The following is a 22,906-nucleotide window of genomic DNA, read 5'->3' as shown; positions in this document are numbered from 1 at the left end:
GCAGCGCACATCTCTTTTCCCCGACCTCTCCTCTTTTCCTCAGAGTCAGACACAGGACGACAACCGGCGGGTCACAGTAGACACCGGTGTCGCGCTACAACAAGAGATTGATAAAGCTTACCAGAAGGCCTTCGAGCGAGAAGAAGGTGGTGAGATTGACTTTACAGAACTGTTCGAGTTCAAGCTCGAAGAGAACCCAGGCGGCGACCCAGACGAGGTGTATCTATCACTCGACGAGGCAGAACACATTCTCGCATCCGAATACCAGAATGTCACCCCAGACAACCTCACGACCCTTGCATCCCAACACCCGAAGACCACCCACGACTTCGTGCTACAAGCAGTCAACACGGCAATTACTAAGGGCAGACAACTCGATGTAATGGAGCGAGCCAACGACCTCCAGAACACCCAGTACACCACGCTGTACACCGAATACGACCGCATCTACAAGATGCTGCGAAGTGAAGAGCTTGTCACACAGAAAATGGCAGCAGATCTCAAGAGCAAGAAGGATTGCGACCCAGCTAAGTTGCAAGAGCTGGGGAAGAAATACAAGGAAGCCAACAACCTGTGCAAGCAGTTCAGCGAGATCTGCGAGAAGGAGAAGAAGAAGGCACAAGATGCTGAGGCGAAGAACCAGGCCCTGCAACAAGAAGTCGATGACCTGAAGGCTCGGCTTGAGGCAGGAGACACCACACAGAACGGAGGCAGGGGCCGCTCAGGCCGCCGACCCTCTCGTTCCCGCCCACGCGAGACCTCACTCGAGCAGCTGTTGCGTAGGTATCGCGGAGCTGCTGGTGGAGGGGGCGGTGGCGGTGGTGGTGATAACGATAACGATGGAGACGACGATGACCGTGGCGACAATGGCCGAGGACGTGACAACGACCGTCCGCGACCAGGACCCAACAACAGTCGTGACTCGAGAATGCGCAACACCCGCACCCAGACACCACTGGTTGACCTTCCAGAACGTCTCTTCACCATTGACCGCACCCTCACTCGCGGCATGGAGATCGGCAAGGGTGTGCCCGACCCTAAGCACTTCAAGAACGATGACGACCCCAATTTCGACAGCTGGTACAGCAGTGTTCTCCTAAAGCTGACTGTAGCAACCTTCCGCACCGAGGCAGATGGTCTGCGCTTCGTGTATGGGTGGACACAAGGTGATCCTCAGCGAAGCATCAAGCCGAGGATCCCTGTGCCTGGACAGCAGTCCTTCAACGAGTTCAAGACTGGAGAAGAGTTGTTAGACTGGATGACACGCCAATATGGCACACGCAATGAGGGAACCAAGGCTATGGTTGACATTGCTACCTGCAAGCAAGAACAAGGCGAAACCTTTGTAGCCTTCCATGCCCGCTACTCGAAGTTGCGCGCCTGGATGTCATGGACCGATGAGACCGAGCTCATGCTGTTCCGCAACCGACTGAACCGCAAGTACTTCATCAAGACCTTCGGCGACCGCGAAGTCGACCGCCGCCTAGACAGCATGCAAGACGTTATCGAGGAGTGCACCGCACTGGACGAGAGTTTCTACGAGACAGATCGACTATACCCGCAGAAGGAGCGCCCCCGGGGCAATGGCAACTCGAACAGCAATGGCGGCCAGAACAACCAGAACAACGGCAACGCAGTTGCTAGTGCCGCTGCCGGTGTAGCAGGTGCCTTGGTACAGCGCCCACTACAGTACGCTGGTACCAAGAAGAAGGAGGATCTGCCGACACATCTACAGAACCTGCCTGCGCTCAACCGTGAGCAGCGCGAAGACCTTAAGAAGCAGGGTAAGTGCTACCGCTGCCGTACAGGTTCTCACGTGTCGACCAACCCTGAATGCCCAATGTATGGGTACGATGGCGACTATCGCCCACCGCGTCCACGCAATACCACGCCGAATCCGAACGCGAACCTCAGTTCCCTAGCCGCCGATCCGCGGCAGGGAAATGGCACGACCGCTGCCTAAGCGTGGCAGACAGCGGTCACCCGAACTTCCTAGGACAGAAAGAGCATGAGATTGAGAGACACGGAACGCAAGAGACGGTAACAGACTATAGTGAGGAGCTTAAGATATCGGCATGCGCACTGGATAAGCAACAGCCAGCTGTGTACCCTCACATAGTGTTACCCGTAATGATACAACAGAGAAAGGCTCGAGGCCTTGTAGATTCTGCTTCCACCTCTCTCTTTCTTGACTGGAAATTCACACGCAAATACACAATACCCCTGATCCCTTTGACGCAAAGCCGACGACTAACACTGGGAGATGGAACGGCCACTGCGCGGCAGATTACACACGCGGCCCCTGTAGACGTAGTCATAGGCGATCATCACGAGCAAATGTTATGCTACGTCACCGACCTCGAATACGACATCGTCTTTGGCCTGCCGTGGCTTACAGCGCACAACCCAAACATCTTCTGGGAGACAGGCGAGGTGGAATTCAGGTCGGATTACTGCTTTGGTCACTGTCTACAGAATAAGACACCGACAACAGTGCAATCCCTGAACCACCGCGAGAAGAAGAAGCAGGCACTAGTACGGTACGGACCAGAGCCCTTCACTGGAGATGCAGCGAGCTTCACAGCAGGAGGGGCAGAGCTGAATGTCTCATCATATGACCTGGAAGACATAGACGATGAAGAAGTGGACTGCCAGGGCGTTTCTCAACGCGCGTGGGGGATGTACGCGCACCGGCCTGGGGCTGAGTGCTTCTACATCATGCCCACTAGGCGTGAGAGCGACGGCGGAGAGCTTAAGCTGAGTGCAATGGCTGCTGATGATCTGGACCAATTCTTGAACAAGCAGTTCAATCACAACCCGAAGGAGAAGTTGCCGCCAATGTACCACGATATTGCGGACGCTTTCTCAGCTAAGGATCATGAAGGACTCCCACCTCACCGACTAGGCGTAGATCATGAGATTCACATTAAGCCTGATGGTCCACAAGAGCCACCATACCGCAAGCCCTACGGCCTAGCTGAGAAGGAGAACGAGGCAGTTAAGAAATGGCTAGACGAGCAAACATCTGAAGGGAAGGTGCGGAAAGCAGGGCAAAAGACGAACCAGTCTCCTGCACCAGTGCTAGTGGTACGTAAGCCTGGAGGTGGGCTGCGTGTTTGTATCGACTACAGAGGATTGAATGCGATCACTATCAAGAACCGGTATCCGATTCCCTTGATACAAGAGACGCTCAACCGCATGCACGGCAAGAAGTACTTCACAAAGCTGGACATTGTAGCAGCCTTCAACAAGTTACGGATAGCTGAAGGGCACGAGTGGTTGACAGCGTTTGCGACACGATACGGCATCTACGAGTGTCTAGTGTTGCCATTCGGCTTGTGCAACGGACCAGCATCGTTCCAATCATACATCAACAAGGTCTTGCAAGAACACCTAGACGACTTTGTGTCGGCCTACCTGGATGACGTACTTATCTTCAGTGACACCTTGGAGGAGCACATTGAACACGTGCGGAAGGTTCTCACCAAGCTACGCGATGCAGGACTTACAGTGGACATCGACAAAAGCGAATTCCACCAACAGAAGGTGAAGTATCTTGGGCTAATCATAACCCCTGACGGCATCGAGATGGACCCCGAGAAACTCGAATGTATTCAGACATGGGAAGCTCCTGAGAACCTGAAGGATGTCCAGGCCTTCCTTGGATTTGCCAACTTCTACAGGCGATTCATCGAAGCATTTTCGCGCATAGCTGCTCCTCTCACAAACCTGACCAAGTCGGACGGACCAAGCAATCACAAGAACAGAAGGATTCAATGGTCACTAGATTGCCAACGAGCCTTTGACAATTTGAAAGCTGCGTTCAGCAAAGCCGGCATGCTCGCACATTACGTGCCAGGCAGGGAAACAGTAATAGAGACAGATTCTTCAGATTTTGTGAACGCCGGCGTGCTTTCGCAGTATGACGAGAATGGTGTGCTACATCCTGTGGCCTTCTACTCGAAGAAGTTGAGTCCACAGGAGTGCAATTATGAAATCTATGATAAGGAACTGTTAGCCATCATCAAGGCTTTTGAGGAATGGAGACCCGAGCTCGCCTGCGAGGCAGATGATGAGGACTCACAGCCAGTCAAGATTTACACCGACCACAAGAACCTGGAATACTTCATGACGACAAAGCAGCTAAATCGGCGACAAGCGCGTTGGGCTGAGTTCTTGTCACAGTTCAACTTCAAGATAATATACCGTCCAGGACTTCAAGGTACAAAGCCAGACAGCCTGACGAGACGCAGCCAGGACCTTCCGCAGGGGGTGGACGACCCTCGGAACCAGCATCAGCATCAGACATTGCTGCCTCCTAAGCGATTCCTTAAGATCGCCTCATTACAGGCAACAGTAGAAGATGCGCCGGAAGAAGAGGAACCAGTACCGCTAAACCCTGAAGCTGAAGAGTTTATGCCTACAGAACGAGATGCGCCTACTGAACAACCGGCGACGCGTGAAAGTCAGCGGGAAGCCGAACTCGAGTATCGAATGTCGACGGCGTACGTAACCGATAACGAGCTCAAGACCGCGATTAAGGACCTGCAGAAAGACCGCACTCCTACACTGCTACAGAGAGCGAAGATTCACCCAGCACACTGCAAAGTGGATGGCGACCTGCTATATGTTCGAAACCAATACGACGGCTGGAGCTTATGGGTACCAAATGACCAAGCTTTACAGACCAGGATAATCAAGATAAACCATGACGCTCCAGCAGCAGGCCATCCAGGACGAGCTCGCACTTATGAACTCGTAGCACGTGAATTCTACTGGCCTGGATTAGCGAGATCCGTGCGCAGATACACCGCGAATTGCCGCACCTGCCGTACAACAAAATCTCTGCACTCCCAGCCACTAGGATTACTACAGCCACTTCCTGTTCCAGATCGGCCTTGGAAACACATTGCAGTCGACTTCGTTGTCGGACTCCCAGACAGCACTCTTGACGGCATGGTCTACAACAACATTATGACCGTCACTGACAGGCTCACTAAGGAAGTCGAGCTGATCCCTATTGGCGCAATGACAGCACAGAATGCGGCAAGGCTTTTCCTCAAACATGTGTTCTGTCGGCGCGGGTTTCCTGACACCATTACATCAGACCGTGGCAAGCAGTGGGTTGCTACCTTCTGGAAGAAACTCTGCAAGATGCTCCGCACAAATCGCAAGCTGAGTTCTTCGTATCACCCAGAAACTGATGGACAGTCAGAACGCACTAACCAGGCGATGGAACAGTATCTCCGCATGTTCACTAACGAGGCACAGGATGACTGGGCAGAATGGCTGTGCCTTGCTCAGTTCGCGATCAACAATCACCTGTCTGAGACTACTGGTGTGTCGCCGTTCTACGCCACCTTAGGATACAACCCTGAGTTCATAGAGCGAGTTGACCTGAACGCTGGAAAGGAGGGAGGACTGACCACTCTCCAGCGACTGGACGCGCGATCAGCAGAAACCTTTGTGCGTCGAATTTGCGAGCTTCACAAACACCTTCAAGAGAATATGCGAATGTCACAAGCTCTCCAAGCAGAGGCAGCAAACCGCCACCGAAGCATTCCTCCAGACTACAAGGTGGGTGATTGGGTGTATCTTAGCACCAAGAACATCCGCACGACTCGACCATCTAAGAAGCTGGACAGGAGATATGCCGGCCCTTACCAGATCACGGAAGTTATGCCGGCCAGACTCTCTTATCGACTGAAACTATCAGACGCTCTAGTAGGACTTGATAACTGCTTCCACACCTCACTACTACAACGAGCCGACCACCCCGATTTCCCACCACTTGAAGGGCAGCATCTGGCGCCGCCACCACCGATAACTATCGAACCTGACACCACCGAGGCTGATGCAGCAGCCGATGTAGTGGCAGCACCTACGCACATGTACGAGGTGGAAAAGATCCTTGACATGTACACCCGTAAGCGGGCAGGCAAGGTGAAGAAGGGGCACAAGCGCAAAGTAGATACATGGTACAAGGTGAAATGGGCTGGATATCAGAACGAGGAGGATGGTGAGACCTGGCAACCTGCAGAGGACATGCTTGAACACGCAGCCGCCGCTGTTGCAGACTTTCACCATAACCGGCCGGAGTTGTCTACGCCTGTAGGCTTCGCAGCTCCATCTGACTGGTCCCTACCAGCCACTGAGATACTCGGGCTCAACTCGATCAGGGTCATTCCGAAAGACACCGTCACGAATGAGTCGCCTCGAGCCTTGCCTCTAATAGAATCTGCTCCGCACATATTCGATACTCGAGTGGAGCCTACAGAGCCTGCAATGATACCCAACTTTGGTCATAAGGATCATACGCGAGTGCGAGCCGAAGACAGACTTAGATCTGGGGCAAGCCAGCTAACTAGGCAACATGTTTCTCGAAGGAAGCCGGTCGAGGATGGTCTTAATAGAGCGAATGCGATGTTATCGGATGACGACAGGGCACTAGAGGATGATTCGGCGTTCGCGCGATTATGGAGCTCGACAGGCAAGTGGCCTCACAAGGTGAATAACGCTCAGAGGACTGAGGCGTGTTTTGGGAGGGGGGGTACTGTCACGGGCAGCCCGCGACCCCTCACTGTAGCTGCGTCGGCCCGGCTGAACCGCGGACCTTCTGCATCGGGTTAGCGCGGCTTGGCTTTGCTTTATAACTTCGCCGCGCCTCGCGCTCCTCTTTCGTAGCTTCGTAGAACAACAACTATCTCATTCGGACCCTATGGTACGCGCGCCCTTACAGATCGACCTATATAACTAGGGACTACTGAGCTCCTACTTAGGCAAGTCGGTATAGTACCTAGTATAGAAGGTTATCGCTAGTACAGTCGTAAGGGCCCGCGAATTAGTACTAGCGTATAGGGGCATTCGACCCGGAAACGAGCCGAACTACCGGGTAAGGGTCGAATAGCTTATAATATAATAGGAAGGTAAGAAATCGTTTATAGAGCAACTATAGAAAGAGAGGTGGAACAACTAGGGTGTAGGGTATAGTAGACGCCCTTAGCTAGCGGGATAACCTAAGGAATAGTTAGCTACGAAATCTACGATCAAGTACCCCCTAAAGCTTATCTACTACCGCCTTACGAGGGTATAGAGTAGTATAGTAACCTAACTACGAAGCGAACATATCGGCCTCTAGGGGTACCTATTATAGAGGAAGGTTCTAGAATATACGAATACTAGCTACCCCTACGGCTATTACTCCTAGAATATACGGTATATACTCCTCGTCTATCCGAGGTAGTCGCTAGGAAGGGGGGAGTAGATAGTAAAGACGAGGAACCGAACGATTAGGGTACTTCTTAATAACGTTAAGGACCTACGGCGTATTACAAACTAGATACTAGAGAAGGGCTAGCTAGAATAGTACCGCCTAGTAGGAGTAGTATAGGAAAAGAGGATACGGCGTACCGCGACGAGACCGGCTAGGAGCGGGGGCTAACGGGGTAGTAATATAGACTACGTACGTTTAGAGAGAAAGCTAATCTAGATAAGAAGAAGTCGGGGGCGGGAAGGGTTTTCACCTATTCGGGTTTCCCTTTATATATAATAATAGATATATACCTATATGGGCCGAATAGGGTCCTAGAATAGGGGAATAACAAATCTATCTATCTATATATACTATACTACTAACTCTACAATATACTAGAAGTATAGAGTACTATTTTCGACCCTAGGCTATAATATAGGATATGTTTTAGATATATTCGAGCCTATATTATAGTAATATACAAAGTGTAGCTTTTATACTACGAAGTTATAGAGTTCTACTACTAAAGCTACTAGCGGGTGCTCCTAAGCTAATTATAAATTTCCTGATTTTTAGTGACTAATAAGAGCGTGCGCTTCAAATAATCTCTCTACCCTATATAGGTGCACGTGCGCCTACGGCGCGGATTCACCTACACCTGCGCATGTGATAGCTGCCTCCGGCGGCTGGGGAGACCCTAGACCCCTAGGCTCCTGCGGAGGGCTACTACATACTGCGAGGACATGTGGTATGCGTATGATTGTAGTTATCGCTACGGGAGCTTAACAACCTCAGCCTCATTACGACCCTCCTGTGTCGTGGTATCGGCAAAGGCTTCAGCGTACTGATCGTGATAGCTAAGCTGCACGAAATTTGAAGATCCAGCTTGGCCTTCTTGTAGAGTATGGAGGTGATACGGTGGTTCTGCGGCCAAATGAGCTAAGCTATTGCTCGTTGGATCACCTGCGTGGGTGGCAGCATTACCAGTCGACTGGTCGAAGTTTCTGGATATGGCCTCAAGCATAGCGGCCGCATCTTCATCGCCCGCCAGTGCATCGGATCCTATGCTTCGCGCTGTGTGTGCAAAGGCAGGAGCTTCACGAACGATGATGTTCCAGAGAGCTATACTCAGTCGTCTGAATACTTCACTCTGATTTAGCTGACGGTTCGCCGGCAGTAAGTACTGCGTCTGTGCGCAGGGAACCTGCGATGTCCAATCGCCCGTGCCAGAGAGCTCGTTTGCACGATTGACTGGCAGTGTTGGCGAGAAAAGCGCTGGAGTGTGATGATTCGCTTCATGAACTGCAGGTGTAGGGTTCCTTGATAGGCCTGGTGACATCGCTGGCATTGCTTCCGCATCGTGTAGAGCAGGTCCCCAGCCCCAGGGGTTAGTGACCGGGGCTCCTTTCGCTAGGCCGTGTGCAAGCCGGTAAATGTGCTTCCATTTGTGAAGAGGCGCACTCTCCGGGCCATGGGGACAAGAAGTCTGGTATGGGAGCGCAGCCGTGTAGTTATGGCAATTCTCAGTTACACACACCATACGACAACCCACTTGTCTGTGGTCGTCACGCGACCCCTTGTTGTAGAACCTTGTCCAGCACTTAGAACAGTGGAAGAGGGAATGCTCCTGGCACGCATGATGTCTCCTTAGTCCGATGTTAGTGTGCTATCGAATCACATGAACGATCTACTCACTTCAATTGAGAGACATGCTCCTTGCGACTCGAACAGTCAGGAGTCGGATCCCGCCCTCTGCCGAACGTGTGGTAAACGCACGGGTATAACAGCTTCGCTACCCGGGTCCGACGAGCACGAGGATTCTCTCGTTGCGTCTGCTGCGAGCATGAGCGCTGTGTATTTTCATGACCATCTCCTGTATTATGTTGACCAAACGGCTGTCTTCTCGAAGCCCCATTACCAAGAGGCACTTCTAAGTGATGGCCATGGTTCTGTGACGAGCCGAGGTCCTACCCTGCTGGGCGTGGTTTCCCAGCATAAGAAAGCTGAGCTAGCGAGGGGCTCGAGAGAGCAAGCTCACCGAGGGGAACGGGGCTGTCGGCCGTTGTAGGTAGCGTGGGTAAATCTTGTTCTTGGGAGGCGGTGCTCAAAGGCGATGCTGTCGACTGCCGACTGGGGGACCTCGCGCCTTCTTCCAGCAAGCTATGTATCTGCGCGATCTGAGCGGGTCGTAACGGACGTGGTCTGACTGGAGATTGACGGGACTTGAGCTGAAACGAGAAGCTTTCATGACGAGCGACAGTGCCTGTCTTGAAAGGCGTGCTCCGCCCCTCACAAGAGGAAGGCCGTGCCAACGTGCGTTGTAGAGATGACGGGTCTCAAAGATCTCACATAGCTACGCGCACGAGGAGGTTGCAGCTCAGTTGAGCTAACCGTCGACCTGCCATCGTACTTGCATTAGCCTGTTCGTCCACGTGAGGATTGTTCAATGCAAGGAGAACTTACTCTTGTATGTGCTGTTCTAATGGTTGGTGAGGGTGCTTGACTTTTACGTGTGCTCTGAAGCGATCTCGTCGCCTCCAAGTTTTCTTTCTGTCGCAGTCTCCACCCGCACACTTGAAGACGTGAGGATCCCCGATGGCAGGGTGTTGCCCATGGCATTGTTTGTGATGTCTTTCGAGGTCGGCACGCCGTGCGAATGCTTTCACTATCTTCCAGCCCGACTCTTCGCATGTATGCAAGCGGGGTCTGCATCGCCTAGGCATGTGAGCTGTTTGATGGTGTGATGCCATTTATGCAGTAGTAGCAGTAGCAGCCAGCCGTGCCGTCTCGCAGGAACGCCGATAAGGTGAAGATGGGCTCAGGAATGGTAAAGGAAGCGGGCGAACTACGCCTTCAAGTATGTACTTACTTACTGGCGCCTCCCGATCGAAGTGAACAGTTGCGGGAGTGATTGAGCAGTGGTATCCTTCAATGACTTCGTCAGATAACAGAGCGCTCACCGTAGTGGAAGCTTGCCAATGCCCATGCTGGGGTATTTGGCGTGTTCTCGGCTTCACTGCTAACAGAGTGGGACCGCACTAGCAGAAAATTGGTCCGTTTGTGCTCAACCTGTGCCAAGCATGAAGGTGCAGTGTGCAGAAGCCTATCCTTCAAGCGGCCACCCTGGCGGCTGCTTGGTTTGCGATGAGAGTGTGCATAGTGGAGACTCGTGTTCAGGTTGTCTGGTTAGAGGCGTGGCGATTGTGTGTCTTCAGGCACGAGCAACGTGCTTGTGTCTTCGCCAAACGTACTGCCACGGAGCGTGTTGAGTTGCTCAGGCAGTGTCTCTGACGGCGAAGTCGACATCGTCCTCGTAGGATCACCAATCGTTCACTACGTGCTGGCGAGGCCGATGCTGTCCACAGCCACAGGCCGGGCCTGTCCTGGACATTAACAATCAGTGTCTACGTGGCGCAAGGAAAGTAGTCCGTCGATCCATTCGTTACCACCAAAACATACCGGTGAATCATCACGCACACACAAGTCAGCTGCGTCACGCGCGATCATGGTCCGATCAAATTCACGAGTTCGTGCGGTAAATGCTGCCTGGTTCGGCGCAGATAGCGTGTGCATGCCATGACCCTGCACCTGCCTTGTTCCTCATGCGCGACATCCTGTCGAATGTTGATAGACACCCACGGGACGAGAGCATCGACCGAGCGCACACTCAATACGTTGCTTCACGCGCTCCCTCGCGGGCTAATAGACGGCGTTCTCGCCCAGGCGTCGTCTGATGGCCAGACGGCCAGCTTCGTAGAAGCTGTAGTACGCTTTCGGCCAAACCCCGATGGCCAGTTCAGCGCCAGCGCAGAGCGGCGGAGACTAAGTACGAAGTTACAATGACTCCATGGGCAATTCGTCGAGCGCTGGCAAAAGTACCACGCGGATCGGGCGCATTGCTGCGGTCGTCTGCTCCACGGATGTGGTTTGCTTGTGCTCCGGCTCGGTATTGATAGGTGTCTCGCGAGCAGCATGACCTCGAGGACGAGGGTACTCCGTTACGTTCGTGCGGACGGGTGCGCGTCAAAGCAGTCGCAATTTTCCGGGATGGCTTGAGTTGGCGTTTCCGGGCTGCAGGTGGTGTGGAGTTGTTGCAGCAGGTGCATCGGCCTCGCCGCCTTCGCGCAATGCAGATCATCTCTCCTCTTCATCTTGGGAATCAACAACAGCTTTCAAAAAGTATGCCGGTCTGGCTGGAGACATGTCTTTGACAGTATTGACTTGCGAGGACCAGCACCCAGAGCTCCAGTAAGAGGCGCATCGACGTTGCCGACGTTGCGCGATCTCACGAAACCACGAGTTCGGCTGTCAATCGAGTCGCAACCTTGCATATCGGGTCGCAGCCCATGCTCGCTCGAGAAGGTACCAAGTGCATACCTGATGCGTGTTTTCTGCCCCAGGTACCTCTCAAAGAGCTTGGCGAGAAAGGGCAGCGACGCGACGGGGATCCAGCAGATGGCAAGTATGGACTAAAGAAGATGGACCTCAAAAGGAAGAGCCTCGAGATGCCAGAAGAGATACCGGGGCGCCTATATCTCACATGGTGACGGCCTATCGCGCTGAGAAGGAGCCACCAGCCCGGTGCCAATTTCCGAGCGCGACCGTGGTGCGGCACTATGACTGTATTCAGTGGCGAGCCCAGCGACGACAGTTGCCACTCTTGCCACGAAGACGTCTCGCCTCGCTGAGATGTGCTTCGGATCACGCTGTGGCACCAGATATTCCTGGCAACGAACTCGGCCACGATGTGGTAGTGCGACTCAGGCCAGACCTCCAGCACCAACTTCTAGCGTGTCAATGACGACCCTGCCGCGATATCATGTTCGTTTGCAGTATGCATGCTGCCGTGTTTGCGATCTAGCCAGTATATTGCTTCCCGCTCTTGCTGGTTACCCATCTCGTTCCCTCGGAACGGATTAACAACGACCGGTCGACCTCGTCAGCTCGTGTCGTCGCTGGAACTCGCGTGTGGCTGCAATGCCCTAGACAGTGGCCCTCATCGTTGTCTTTCGTACGACGTGTAGTTGGCGCCGACCAATGATCGCGAACGTGTTGTCAAGCACGAGCATACCTCGTGGCCGAGGATGTACCCGCTGCTAGAAACGGGCGGATTCGCGGCGCGACAATCTGACCCAGGCACATCCTTGGTAAGCTGAACTCCAATAAGTCAACTTTCTGGCGTAAACATATACTCTTCTTCCTGCTCAAGATCTCAACATGTTGACTCGTGAGGGACGACAGATCAGGACTTCCCAGTCTGACTTTCGCCCAGCTTGGTCAGAACATTGACATGATTCTTAGGCTTCGGTATGACGAGTTTACCAGTTCTATCACAAGAACTGCTGATGCTCTGTTTTGATGCATGCGCAGGGCGGTCACGCAGAGATGTCGACCTCATCCAGTGGCGATACGCCACGTCAAGGCGATTGGCAGAATCACGCGTCACAACAGCAAACCCTCGGGCCATCGAGATCACACAGCTCGTTCCCGATGTCGAGCTCGAAGTTACATCCCAGTGACATGCCCGGGAGCGTTTAATAGACATGTGAGTAGATCCTGGCAAGCCCAGGCCGTCTCCACAGTCCTCTTCGTCAATATATTCACATCCTCCTCAGTCTCCCTGCAGCGCTGCAGAGATTGTCTCCCGGCACGTCTCACGCCTGGCCTACCTCAGGTAGGAGTCCGCCTTGAGGGCAAAGCTTTCGCGTCCAACGCCAACGTGTAGCATTGCGTCACGTCTGGCAGCTTTCTTCCAGGAGAAGCCTCGAAACTCCACATCAGCCTGACCACGACCAAGCATAATACTTGAGCTTGCCAATAGCCGGCTCCAGCCATTTTCCTGAGCGAAAGGAGTTCGGGTCCAGCCAACGGAATGCATCGAGGCTCATGCTACATTGCAAGGCGTACAGGACGCATACCTACTAGCCAGCGAGTGCGCCGGAGCCTTTCTAACGTGATCGGGTCATTGATCGGACAGGAACGAGTTCGGAGCGATGGCTCGCCACTTCAAAGCATACTCGACAAACATATGACGATATGTGAGCCTGGGCCCATCGCTGGAGCTTGCAAGTGGCCCTTGACTGACGACAGCATCGATTGCGGCTGCAGCGACAGCAGGGAAGGTTAGAAGCGCGACGGTGGCCATCACGAACACCTGCACGACCATGGCTGTGATATCAAATCTAGCATCTGTCAGGGCGCCAAGGTCATACGACGTTTTTGATTGGCTCCATAGTACGGCAGCCTCTCCTGCGCTCGCCGTCCCTCCCATGAGTACATCAGTCCATCTTGCTTCGCCCATTGATGGTACAGGATCCATGCCAAGGTGTCACGCTCGGCCGCGTGGTGAGGACTACAAGCTGCTGAGGACACGAACCTCGCTCCGGTAGCTCGAAGGCTGTAGCAAAAGCAATGTCTGCCATGACCCGAGGTTCAAGGCATAGACGATCTGGTGGACCTAGAGAGAGAATTGATCAAGGGAAAGCTGCAGGTACCTCCTACATTGCTTGGCGCAGACATGATCCTTGTAAGCGAGAACCACGACTTGTACCCTTGCACACCTCCCGTCTCCTTCTTCATTGTTTACCTCTTGATATCAACCAGCTGCAAACCATATCTTGCGCGCTTTACTACCATCACGAAGATGGTAAATCCCCGGTCTGTCGCTCCATAATTGGAAGTCAGAGGCTGAACGCTCTTTCCCCACCATCGTCATGATGACGCTTTTGCTCTTTCCTTCTCAGACACGTCCCCCAAGCAGAAGCATATATTTGGTCGCGTGCCCGCATTGACGACTCACACATCAAAGCAGAAACTCAAGTCTTCTTACCAGGTACACACATAGCAGATTCAACAACCTCCACGACCAATACATCCCACATCACAGCAACAATGCCCCGCAACGGAGAAGGTCACGTCGCCGACAACGCAACAGAAACCGGCCACAACCTTGCCCACGGCGCACCTGAGTCTGGCAAAGACGTAAGCTTCCTCATCGTCCCCCAACCATTCTATAAAAGCCCCTCTGACATACGTCCAGGCCCCAGTATCCTCCGGCGTCGACCGCAGCCACAAAGCCGCCGCAGCACCCGAGCATGAGGACGGTGAGGGCATTGGCGCAACCGGCCAGGCATCGATCGTTACAGGGAGCGGAAAGGGTCCTGAGAAGGCCACGGTTGACGAGCAGGCGGAGAAGTTGAGCAAGTGACTTATGAATAGGGAACAGACTTGGGAGGGCTGGGCGGGGACTTGGGGGAAGGACTCCTAGCCCGGCTTAGCAGTCACCGGTTGGTTTTGATGACAGTCTCCGGTCCAGTGCGAGGGACACTGGTACAGCCTGATATGAGCTAGGCTTGTATGTTATGAAATCCAGGCTGATGGCCAAGCGTATAGCTTTGGGTCCCGACGCGGCGTGTATAGGGCAGTATTGAGGCGGAGAAGCCATTGTGAAACACATCTCGTGCTCTGTCTGTTCTCACTCATGGCTGTGGTCTTGTGATTTATACGCACTTAGTTCAACACTGCATGTCCAGGCGGAGTCGCATGACAACGTGATTGGAAACTCTCGACGTAATGGCATTGCGAATGTCGTCGCCAGGTCTGGTACATCCTATCATGTTGACCCCAAGACCTCAATAGAAAGGTTGTCAACATTATCGCCTGTACAAAAACAACCTGCTGTGGCTTACTCATATTCTCTGAATAGCTGCTTGTGATCTTACTGTCGTCCCACGTGTTTAGCGAGCACACTACCTCAACACCACACCTAAGAAACAGACGGTCCTGAGGCGTTCTATCCTCGTCTCGAGGAACAGCGATCGACAAGGACAGCGATGCTCACATCCACAAAACTTGGACTCAATAACACGAGAGGAGTGACTCCGTAATGCGAGGCCAATCAAGACTGTAGATTGAGATCTGTAGATATCACAGGTTGTGTGGAGAAGCAGTCCAGCCACCATCGCTAAGTAGAGAGTCGATCCATCCCACCTCACCTTGTCAAGCCATCGCCGTACCCAACCTCGAAGTTGCAGGCTTCAGCAACTGCCCTTTCAAGAAGTCCGCGAAGCCAGTCTCGACACTCGCCGAGAACCTCACGAAGCTAGCCATCGCCGAGCTACTAGTGCAAGGCGGACAATGCTCAATGACTGCTTGGACATCAAGTTCTTGTAAACCTTCAATCTCAAGCAAGTATTGGAGCCAGGTCATGTTATCGTTCTGCTGCAGCACCTCAAAGTCTCGTGCTGAATAGCGTGCAATACGGTCCCAGCCGTTCTCGCCTGGTCGACCAGCGACGACACCGAGTTCCAGACGACGAAGGTGAATGTCGTTATGGCAAGAAGTGAGATAGCGTAGTGCATTGGACCACTCGCACTTGTCGAACTCCTTCATGTAAGGTAATGCTCGCTGCACAAGTCGAATGTCCTTGATGCAGCTTCGCGCGAACGGCGGGAGGTCCGACAGGAAGGGGATGATCGCTTCGATGTGTGTGTCGAAGTCAAAGGTATAGCTTCCGTAAAGAAGCTCTGCGACTTCGTTGTGAATCTGCTTGTTCGTTCCCAAGATGCCCAAGTTCGTTCCGATGCGCGGAATGTTTACACAGTGGTAGGTTGTTGCCATGCATCTTGCTCGGAAGCGATCTGCGCGAACGCTGTAGCTACTTCGCAGGTGAGGAGGGTCGCGTGGGAATCGAGCTTTATATCGCGTTGGGTCGATGGTGCGGATGTAGAGGGTGGGGCGCGACAGGTCGGCCGTGGCCGGTCGATCAGTTCCACCGTAGTCGAAGTAGTCCTGCGTGCTGGAAGAGATCTTCTCAAGGGAAGGTAGAAGATCGTTGGCCTGGGCCGGTAGAACGAGGAGGGAGTAGATCTGGAGACGGATCTCTACAGGTAATCGCAAGAAGCGAGAGTCCATGGTGGGAGCTGTTCTATATGCTGGCGAGGTCGAAGGTAGTCGCGGTAGTGTGTTCAAGGTCAAGAATCGAGGTCGTCCTTGTCTGTTGTCTTGGGCAGGCTGAGTCTGAGGGAGGGCGGTTCTCTCAAGCGCGTGTTGGTGCTCGGCGCAGGAGGTATATAAGGGGCGCATCAGACCAGTACTGACGTTCCTCACTCTGCCCTCTTCGAGATCTGCAGCATTCCTCACCGCGACGGGCGGTTGGTACTGTGGTGGACCGGCCATACTTTATCTCCCGAACTCTATATGGTACTGTTATGCTGGTCTTTCGAGGCAGTCGCAGGCTATCAGCAATTGCCGGCCGTGCTATCGATTACGTCTAAACGCTGTTGATAAGGTGACGTTCGGTCGGCAGTGTAGGCGCGACTCGCAATTGGGTGGTTAGGTATCGGTGCAGTGTGGGAGCGGCCGGCAAGAGCGTGAAGAAGTGGTTGAGCTTCGGGAACAGTATGGACTATCCACGCGACGGACTGATAGGCGAACTGTCATCCGCATGAATGCAAGACGATTCGCTTATCGCGCCTGCAACAAGAGTATGCCGAGATGCAGCGGGATGTTGTCCGAGGATAGTAGTGAAGTGAAAGCTGATGATGCGGCTGAAGCTTCGGTGTCGGCCTGGACAAACGTGTACCACTACCACGAGATAGCGAACACCTTGGTGAACGCGCAAAGGTTAATGCTGTGATCGCCGATGACCTGATTGGCACAGGTGCCGCACGCAAGAGTAGTCCAAGGCCCCGCGACGAGTTCCGAGGCAGGATGATGGATGATGTTCTCTGGGAGGTGTGAGGGCTTAAAAAGATGTCTACCGATGACGATGGCACGATTAGCCTGATTGATCAGACCACATCTGGCGACGACTTCCCAACGACATCTTTCTCACCACGTTATGTTGTGTCATATGGCAGCTTGTGGCTCCTCACCAATAGAACGGAAAGTGATCGCGTAGTTGAGCAATGAGTCGTCTGACATGACCAGTTCACATGTGAGCACGTGCTAGGCCGAGTAACGACGCATCTTTTATCGGTGTCTATTGTATGGAATATGTGTGCACAATCTGATGGTATTCGCAAATGCCGCCAACGCCAACGCTGCAAATTACAACTCGGATCGCAAGATTAGAGACCAATTCGCTCGTTCTGCCGGTCGTGGACCTTTAGACCAAATTTCCACACCTGGTCAACCTCAAACACCCGCCTGCCATCTGCTTCTTCTCTCACATCGAGCACGAGCAGATCAGCATCAGCATCGGCCTCCAGCACGCCTTTCCGCTTCTCCAAACCAAGCATCTTGGCGGGTGTGTATGTCACAGTCTTGATGACGTCTGGAATCGATGCGTGCGTCCATGTCCAGAAGTTGCTTACACACTCGATCAGTGTTGCACAAGAGCCTGCGATGACATCCGAGCCTTCGCGGGTGAGCAGCGTCCCCTTTTTCTCGAAGCGGTCGCCATTTGTCCAGTCATAGATGCCGTCCGGCTGGCCAACCGTCTTCATTGCATCGGTAACGAGAATGAAGCCATCTGGATATGCGTTCCAGGCAATCTTGACAGTAGTGGAGTGAAGATGAACTCCGTCAGCTATGATGCCAAAATATGGACGTTTCTTCTCTTCTGCTTTGCCTAGCACGCCGAAGATACCCGGATTGCGGTGATGCAATGGTCGCATAGCATTGAACAGGTGAGTGATCATGGTTGCTCCTTGCTCAACTGCCTCACCAGCTTGCTCATAGGTTGCTTCGGTGTGTCCGAGGGCAAAAACAATGCCTCGTCGCGCGACCTCCGGAATAAGTCCACTCACGCCGGATACCTCAGGTGCCGCGGTGATCATTGTGATAGGAGATCTTCGGTACTCCAACAGGTTCTCGTTGCCATAGCAGTCCTCAAAGTCTTGAAATCCATGCTTTGCTTCTCGTAGCACTTCCAGACTGTGTATGCCTTGTTTCGTAGGCGACAGGAACGGTCCTTCGCAATGTGCCCCAAGACTTTCTGACCCCTCCATCGCACTTCTACTGTGACCACTCGGCCCAAGATGAGGTAGTGCTTTGTGATACACCTGTGGCAGCTGGCTCGGTAATGTAGGCAGATAGCTTGTGACACCAGTCCTGACCAGATGTCTGTTCAACGTCTTCACGCCTTTCGCATACGTGTCCATGTCTTCTGGTATAGTGGAGAAGTCGAATCCGAACGCGCCGTTGAACTGCACGTCGATGAACCCAGGTGCGAGAATCTTGCCCTTTAGATCGACGATCTCGTCTGGCACGACATGATGTTCGTAGAAGACCTCCTGGCTGTGCAGGATCTTGCCAGTCACGGAGGATATCCATAAATCGCCTTCAACCAGTTGATCGCCTTTGACCATGCGGCCTCCGGTGATACGAGTAACACCAGTTCGTGGTCTCTCGGGCGACACTGCTATAGGCATGTCTGTGCTCTGTCTTGTTCCGGATCCTCCGTGTCGAACTCGGCTTCAGATCCTAGGGAGTCAGTATGAATGATGTCGAGATTAGTACTGCAGCCAGTGAGGCATAGGTAAGAGAATCGCAGGTCAACAGCATCAATGACACGATGTCCCAACAGCTAGCTCAGATACGTCGATACAGCCTGTACAGCAGACGTCACAGAGCAAGCTGACATTGTGCTGTAGCATGGCGGTCCTTTCCTCGTGGCCCTTGAAGCCGCTGCACCTACCTTATCGGCCTATCTCGGCGTTGCAGGTAGAAGTAGAGGGACTGCGATCCAATGGTTGCATCACGAGCTTGCCAGCAACGAATAATTAGCTTCGATGGCGAGGTAGCATGGAGAAGAGGAGAGGATGGAGACAGCACCAAAGTTTTGTACATAATAACAAGGGCAAGCTCTCTCCGCGTCTCGGCTTTAGAACTAGCCAAGCGAATGAAACGACCCGGGCAGCGCTGTGGTTGGTGGTGGCGGGCAAGTAAGCAACTCCATCCTTGAGACAAACAGCTGGTCCGATACCGACCTCACATCTGCCACGTGCCCAGTCCATTGCACCGGATCGCTCGGCATCACGACTGCATCGTTCATCCAGAGTTAAGCTCGCCAGGACGCGAAGGAGTACCGAGAAAGGATGGATACGCTGTCGAGGTAGCAAGCCGAGCTCCACCTCCAGCGCAACGGTATCTGCCTGGCCGGGTAGCCTTATGGTCACAGCACGAGGGCCCTACGTGGATCAGGTCCCGGGAAACATCGCTAGGTTGCTAGCGTTGTGACCATGGTCGCGAGCAATGGCACCTTTGACCCATATTGGGGCGACATGGACAAGTGAGTCAATACATCCTCGTTAGTCATGGCCCCATCGCATATCCTGGTGAAGTCATTTGCAGATGCAACGCTGACCGCCATGGCAGAACTCTGGGGCAGCTCTTTATGGCAAGTGCTCATGCATGAGGTGTTGTAACGAGGATCGACCTGCTTATGCGCATTAGATGGGCTTCGAGGGCACCACTGTAACGCCACAGATCAAGAAGCTGATCCGAGAGGACCACCTTGGTTCCATCTTACTTACTGCGAAGAACTTGAAAAGTAAGCTCTGCATGTCAACACATGGTAGGCAGCCGTCCGCTGACCGCCATAGGTGCCGAGCAGTGCACAGAGCTCGTGCTTGAACTGCAACGAACAGCATACGAGGCTGGCCATACCGTCCCTCTGCTCATTGGCCTGGACCAGGAGAATGGCGGCGTCAACAGTCTCTTCGATGAGATCTACATTCGCCAATACCCTTCGGCGATGGGTCTGGCAGCCACCGGGTCCAAGGAAATCGCGTACGAAGTAGCCAAGGCGACCGCCGAAGAGATCGCAGCATGCGGTCTCAACCTGATGATGGGACCATGTCTCGACGTGCTGACCAACGTCCGTAACCAGCCACTCGGTGTGAGAACGACAGGCGATGATCCTCAAGAAGTCTCAGCATATGGCATTGCCTTCATGAAAGGATACAAGGACGCGGGTGTCAGTACCATGGGCAAACACTTTCCATCGTACGGCAGTCTGGAGTTCCTCGGATCAGCTCTTGATGTGCCAACGATCACGGAGAGTCTTGAGTCGCTCAGTCTCAACGCCTTGGTGCCCTTTCGCAATGCGATTCTGGCAGGCCTCGATGCCATGATGGTTGGAGGCTGTGCCATGTCGTCTGCTGGGCTGAACGTAATGCACGCATGCCTGTCAGATCAGGTCGTGAACGATCTCCTTCGCAACGATCTACGCTTCGACGGTGTCGTCATCTCCGACTGCCTCGAGATGGAAGCGCTCAGTCATAACATTGGTGTTGGTGGCGGCACAGTAATGGCCATCAACGCTGGATGTGATATTGTACTTTTGTGCCGATCTTTTGTTCACCAACAGGAAGCCATCGCCGGGTTTAAGCTGGGTCTGGAGAACGCGATGATCAGCGAGGAACGCATCAAGGTATCGCTGAAGCGTGTCCTGGACATGAAGGCAAAATGCACCAGCTGGGACAAGGCCCTCAATCCTCCTGGTGTAAGCTTGCTGTCGCAGCTGCAGCCATCGCACACGACGTTATCGACCAAAGCATACAACTCGTCCATCACTGTCGTTCGTGACAAGAACAGGCTTCTGCCATTAACGAACCTGATGGAACCTGAAGATGAGCTACTGCTTCTGACACCTCTGGTCAAGCCACTAGCAGCCTCGGCAGCATCACGAGCGCTCTCAGAACAGGCAACAAATGGATCGCCCGAACCAGCAGCCTGGGAACGTAGCGCATCTGTCATGAGCGGCGAACGAGTCTTTCGAGAACTTGGTCGTTCTCTTGCTCGAGGAAGAAGTGGCCGTGTCCTCCATACATCTTACACCGCCAATGGCGTACGACCACAGCACGAGAACCTAATCAACAGAGCCAGCGCAGTGGTGATAGTCACTGCAGACGCTAATCGCAACATGTATCAGCATGGCTTCACCAAACATGTTTCCATGATATGTAATATGCATTATACGTCTAGCGGCGAGAGGCGCGAGAAGCCGCTGATCGTGGTCTCCGTCAGCTCGCCGTATGACTTTGCCATGGATCAGAATATCGGGACTTACATCTGCACGTACGACTTCACGGAGACCGCACTGATGTCGCTGGTGAAAGTCTTGTATGGAGACTTCACAGCCGCTGGCGCACTACCTGGATCGATCAGCCAGAGTCAGAAGCTATCACAATCGAAACAGCACTGGCTAGTCGAGGCTTTCAACGAAGAGCGCGATTCGAATGGTCTCGACGCGCTGATCAAGGCGGTCGTCGATGGTAATACGCCTGGTCTCCACTCCGAGCTAGCATGCGCCACTTCGAATTCGTTCCTGCTTCGAAATCCCGAAGTGCTTGAGTCGCATTACGTTGTGCGCAACAGCAGCACCCAAGCGGTGTATGGCTTCTGCGCAACGTACTACTTCCAAGCGAGCGGCACTGGAGCAATTGGCGCAATCTTTGTCGACCCAAGCCGGAGGAAGCTCTCTATCGGACACTCTCTGCACAATCGTGCAATACGCAATCTGCTTCAAAGGGAAGGCGTAAAGCGCTTCCAGCTCGGATCTCGATCGCCCAGTATATACCTTGGTATCCCAACAGGCCATGGCGGCGAGCGGAAACGACTGCGATCGTGGTTCGCGAATCTTGGCTGGAATACCGCACTTTCCAGGGCCGTATGCAGCATGGTCGCCCGGAACTTGTCCACTTGGGCGCCACCCGAGGGCATGGCAAAGAGCTTACAGAGCGCAGGTGCTGACTTCGATCTCGTCTACGGCTGGAACTATGCGGGACCAGTACTCGACCACATCAAGACCAACAACAGACAGGGTCTTGCCGAAGTGTATAAGATGGCGCTCGCAGACCCTGAAGCGTGCGGCATCATTCGCGCGAAGCGACCTGACGACGGCACAATCGTGGGAACCGTTGTGCTCTACAATATGTCGTCCCAGGTGGCGGAGTTCGTGCCTAGCATGAAGGATCTGGGTGAGCTGGCTGGTGGGATATCGTCACCAGTGATCAGTCCTTCTGTGGGCGAGTATTCGACTCTGCTGCAAGGCTTAATCTTGCTGGGAATGCGCCAGATCAAGCAGCAAGGATGCAATGCTTGCGTGTTGGACTATGTAAGTTCGTCTTCACTGCTTTTGACGATTTACTGACCTGTTGCAGATGGATGGCGATGGAAACCTCGATGGTCTCAGTGCTATGGGTTTCAGCACCCTGCACAACTTCGAAGAGGTCAGTTGTGACGCCGCGACCTGGACGATGGTGCCACCATCTTGATGAGGTGTCATGCCTTGGTGCGACGGTTTATTTCTTCGTCAATATACCCTATCACGAAATTGTCACGATGGCATGCCAAGATTCTAATTCGCGTGACTTTGCAAGGAGCCTCTGGTGGAGATTTCCTACGCGGGGCATGAGTCTGTCTACGAAGTTGGTATGCAGGACAAAGCATGATGGACATTGATCTTCCAGCAGACATGGTCGGCGTGTGTACTAAGAATACTTGTACGTTCACTGGCCCTCCTACTACTCCCAACTTCGACTGGTGTGCTACGAAAGGGACGGATGGCTCACCGGAATACCCGGCTGGGGATGCTGTTATGATCGAGCGTTAGGTGGACTCTGGTAATCTTGGCAGCAAGTGGAGGATGGCAGATCTGATGATCTTTCTGCTATAGGTATGGCTCTCGAATAGTGTACAGCCTGA

At 53.4% G+C, this 22,906-nt stretch overlaps 5 protein-coding genes across 5 annotated transcripts; 2 read left to right on the top strand and 3 right to left on the bottom strand.

The window, feature by feature from the left end:
* Positions 1 to 8,024: 8,024 nt before the first annotated feature.
* Positions 8,025 to 8,591, bottom strand: CLAFUR5_10367 (uncharacterized protein; the record flags this gene model as incomplete). The annotated part of the gene is made up of 1 exon (XM_047909515.1): positions 8,025 to 8,591. One exon carries the CDS (start codon positions 8,589 to 8,591, stop codon positions 8,025 to 8,027), a length of 567 nt encoding a protein of 188 aa, XP_047764098.1.
* A 5,552-nt stretch (positions 8,592 to 14,143) lies between these two features.
* On the top strand, positions 14,144 to 14,459 carry CLAFUR5_10366 (uncharacterized protein; the record flags this gene model as incomplete). Its single annotated transcript, XM_047909514.1, has 2 exons — positions 14,144 to 14,233; positions 14,292 to 14,459. The coding sequence occupies 2 exons, from the start codon at positions 14,144 to 14,146 to the stop codon at positions 14,457 to 14,459; spliced, it is 258 nt and encodes an 85-aa protein (XP_047764097.1).
* Positions 14,460 to 15,250: 791 nt separating this feature from the next.
* On the bottom strand, positions 15,251 to 16,429 carry CLAFUR5_10365 (uncharacterized protein; the record flags this gene model as incomplete). The annotated part of the gene is made up of 1 exon (XM_047909513.1): positions 15,251 to 16,429. One exon carries the CDS (start codon positions 16,427 to 16,429, stop codon positions 15,251 to 15,253), a length of 1,179 nt encoding a protein of 392 aa, XP_047764394.1.
* Positions 16,430 to 17,322: 893 nt separating this feature from the next.
* Positions 17,323 to 18,627, bottom strand: CLAFUR5_10364 (N-acetylglucosamine-6-phosphate deacetylase; the record flags this gene model as incomplete). Its single annotated transcript, XM_047909512.1, has 1 exon — positions 17,323 to 18,627. The coding sequence occupies one exon, from the start codon at positions 18,625 to 18,627 to the stop codon at positions 17,323 to 17,325; it is 1,305 nt and encodes a 434-aa protein (XP_047764393.1).
* An 810-nt stretch (positions 18,628 to 19,437) lies between these two features.
* On the top strand, positions 19,438 to 22,476 carry CLAFUR5_10363 (Beta-hexosaminidase; the record flags this gene model as incomplete). The annotated part of the gene is made up of 5 exons (XM_047909511.1): positions 19,438 to 19,487; positions 19,574 to 19,595; positions 19,652 to 19,748; positions 19,801 to 22,316; positions 22,363 to 22,476. The coding sequence occupies 5 exons, from the start codon at positions 19,438 to 19,440 to the stop codon at positions 22,474 to 22,476; spliced, it is 2,799 nt and encodes a 932-aa protein (XP_047764396.1).
* Positions 22,477 to 22,906: the final 430 nt, after the last annotated feature.

Source organism: Fulvia fulva, chromosome 7 (genome assembly GCF_020509005.1).
Source record: "Fulvia fulva chromosome 7, complete sequence".
NCBI lineage: Eukaryota > Fungi > Ascomycota > Dothideomycetes > Mycosphaerellales > Mycosphaerellaceae > Fulvia > Fulvia fulva.
The sequence above is the reverse complement of the archived record's forward strand: the minus strand, read 5'-3'. Positions and strand labels throughout refer to the sequence as shown.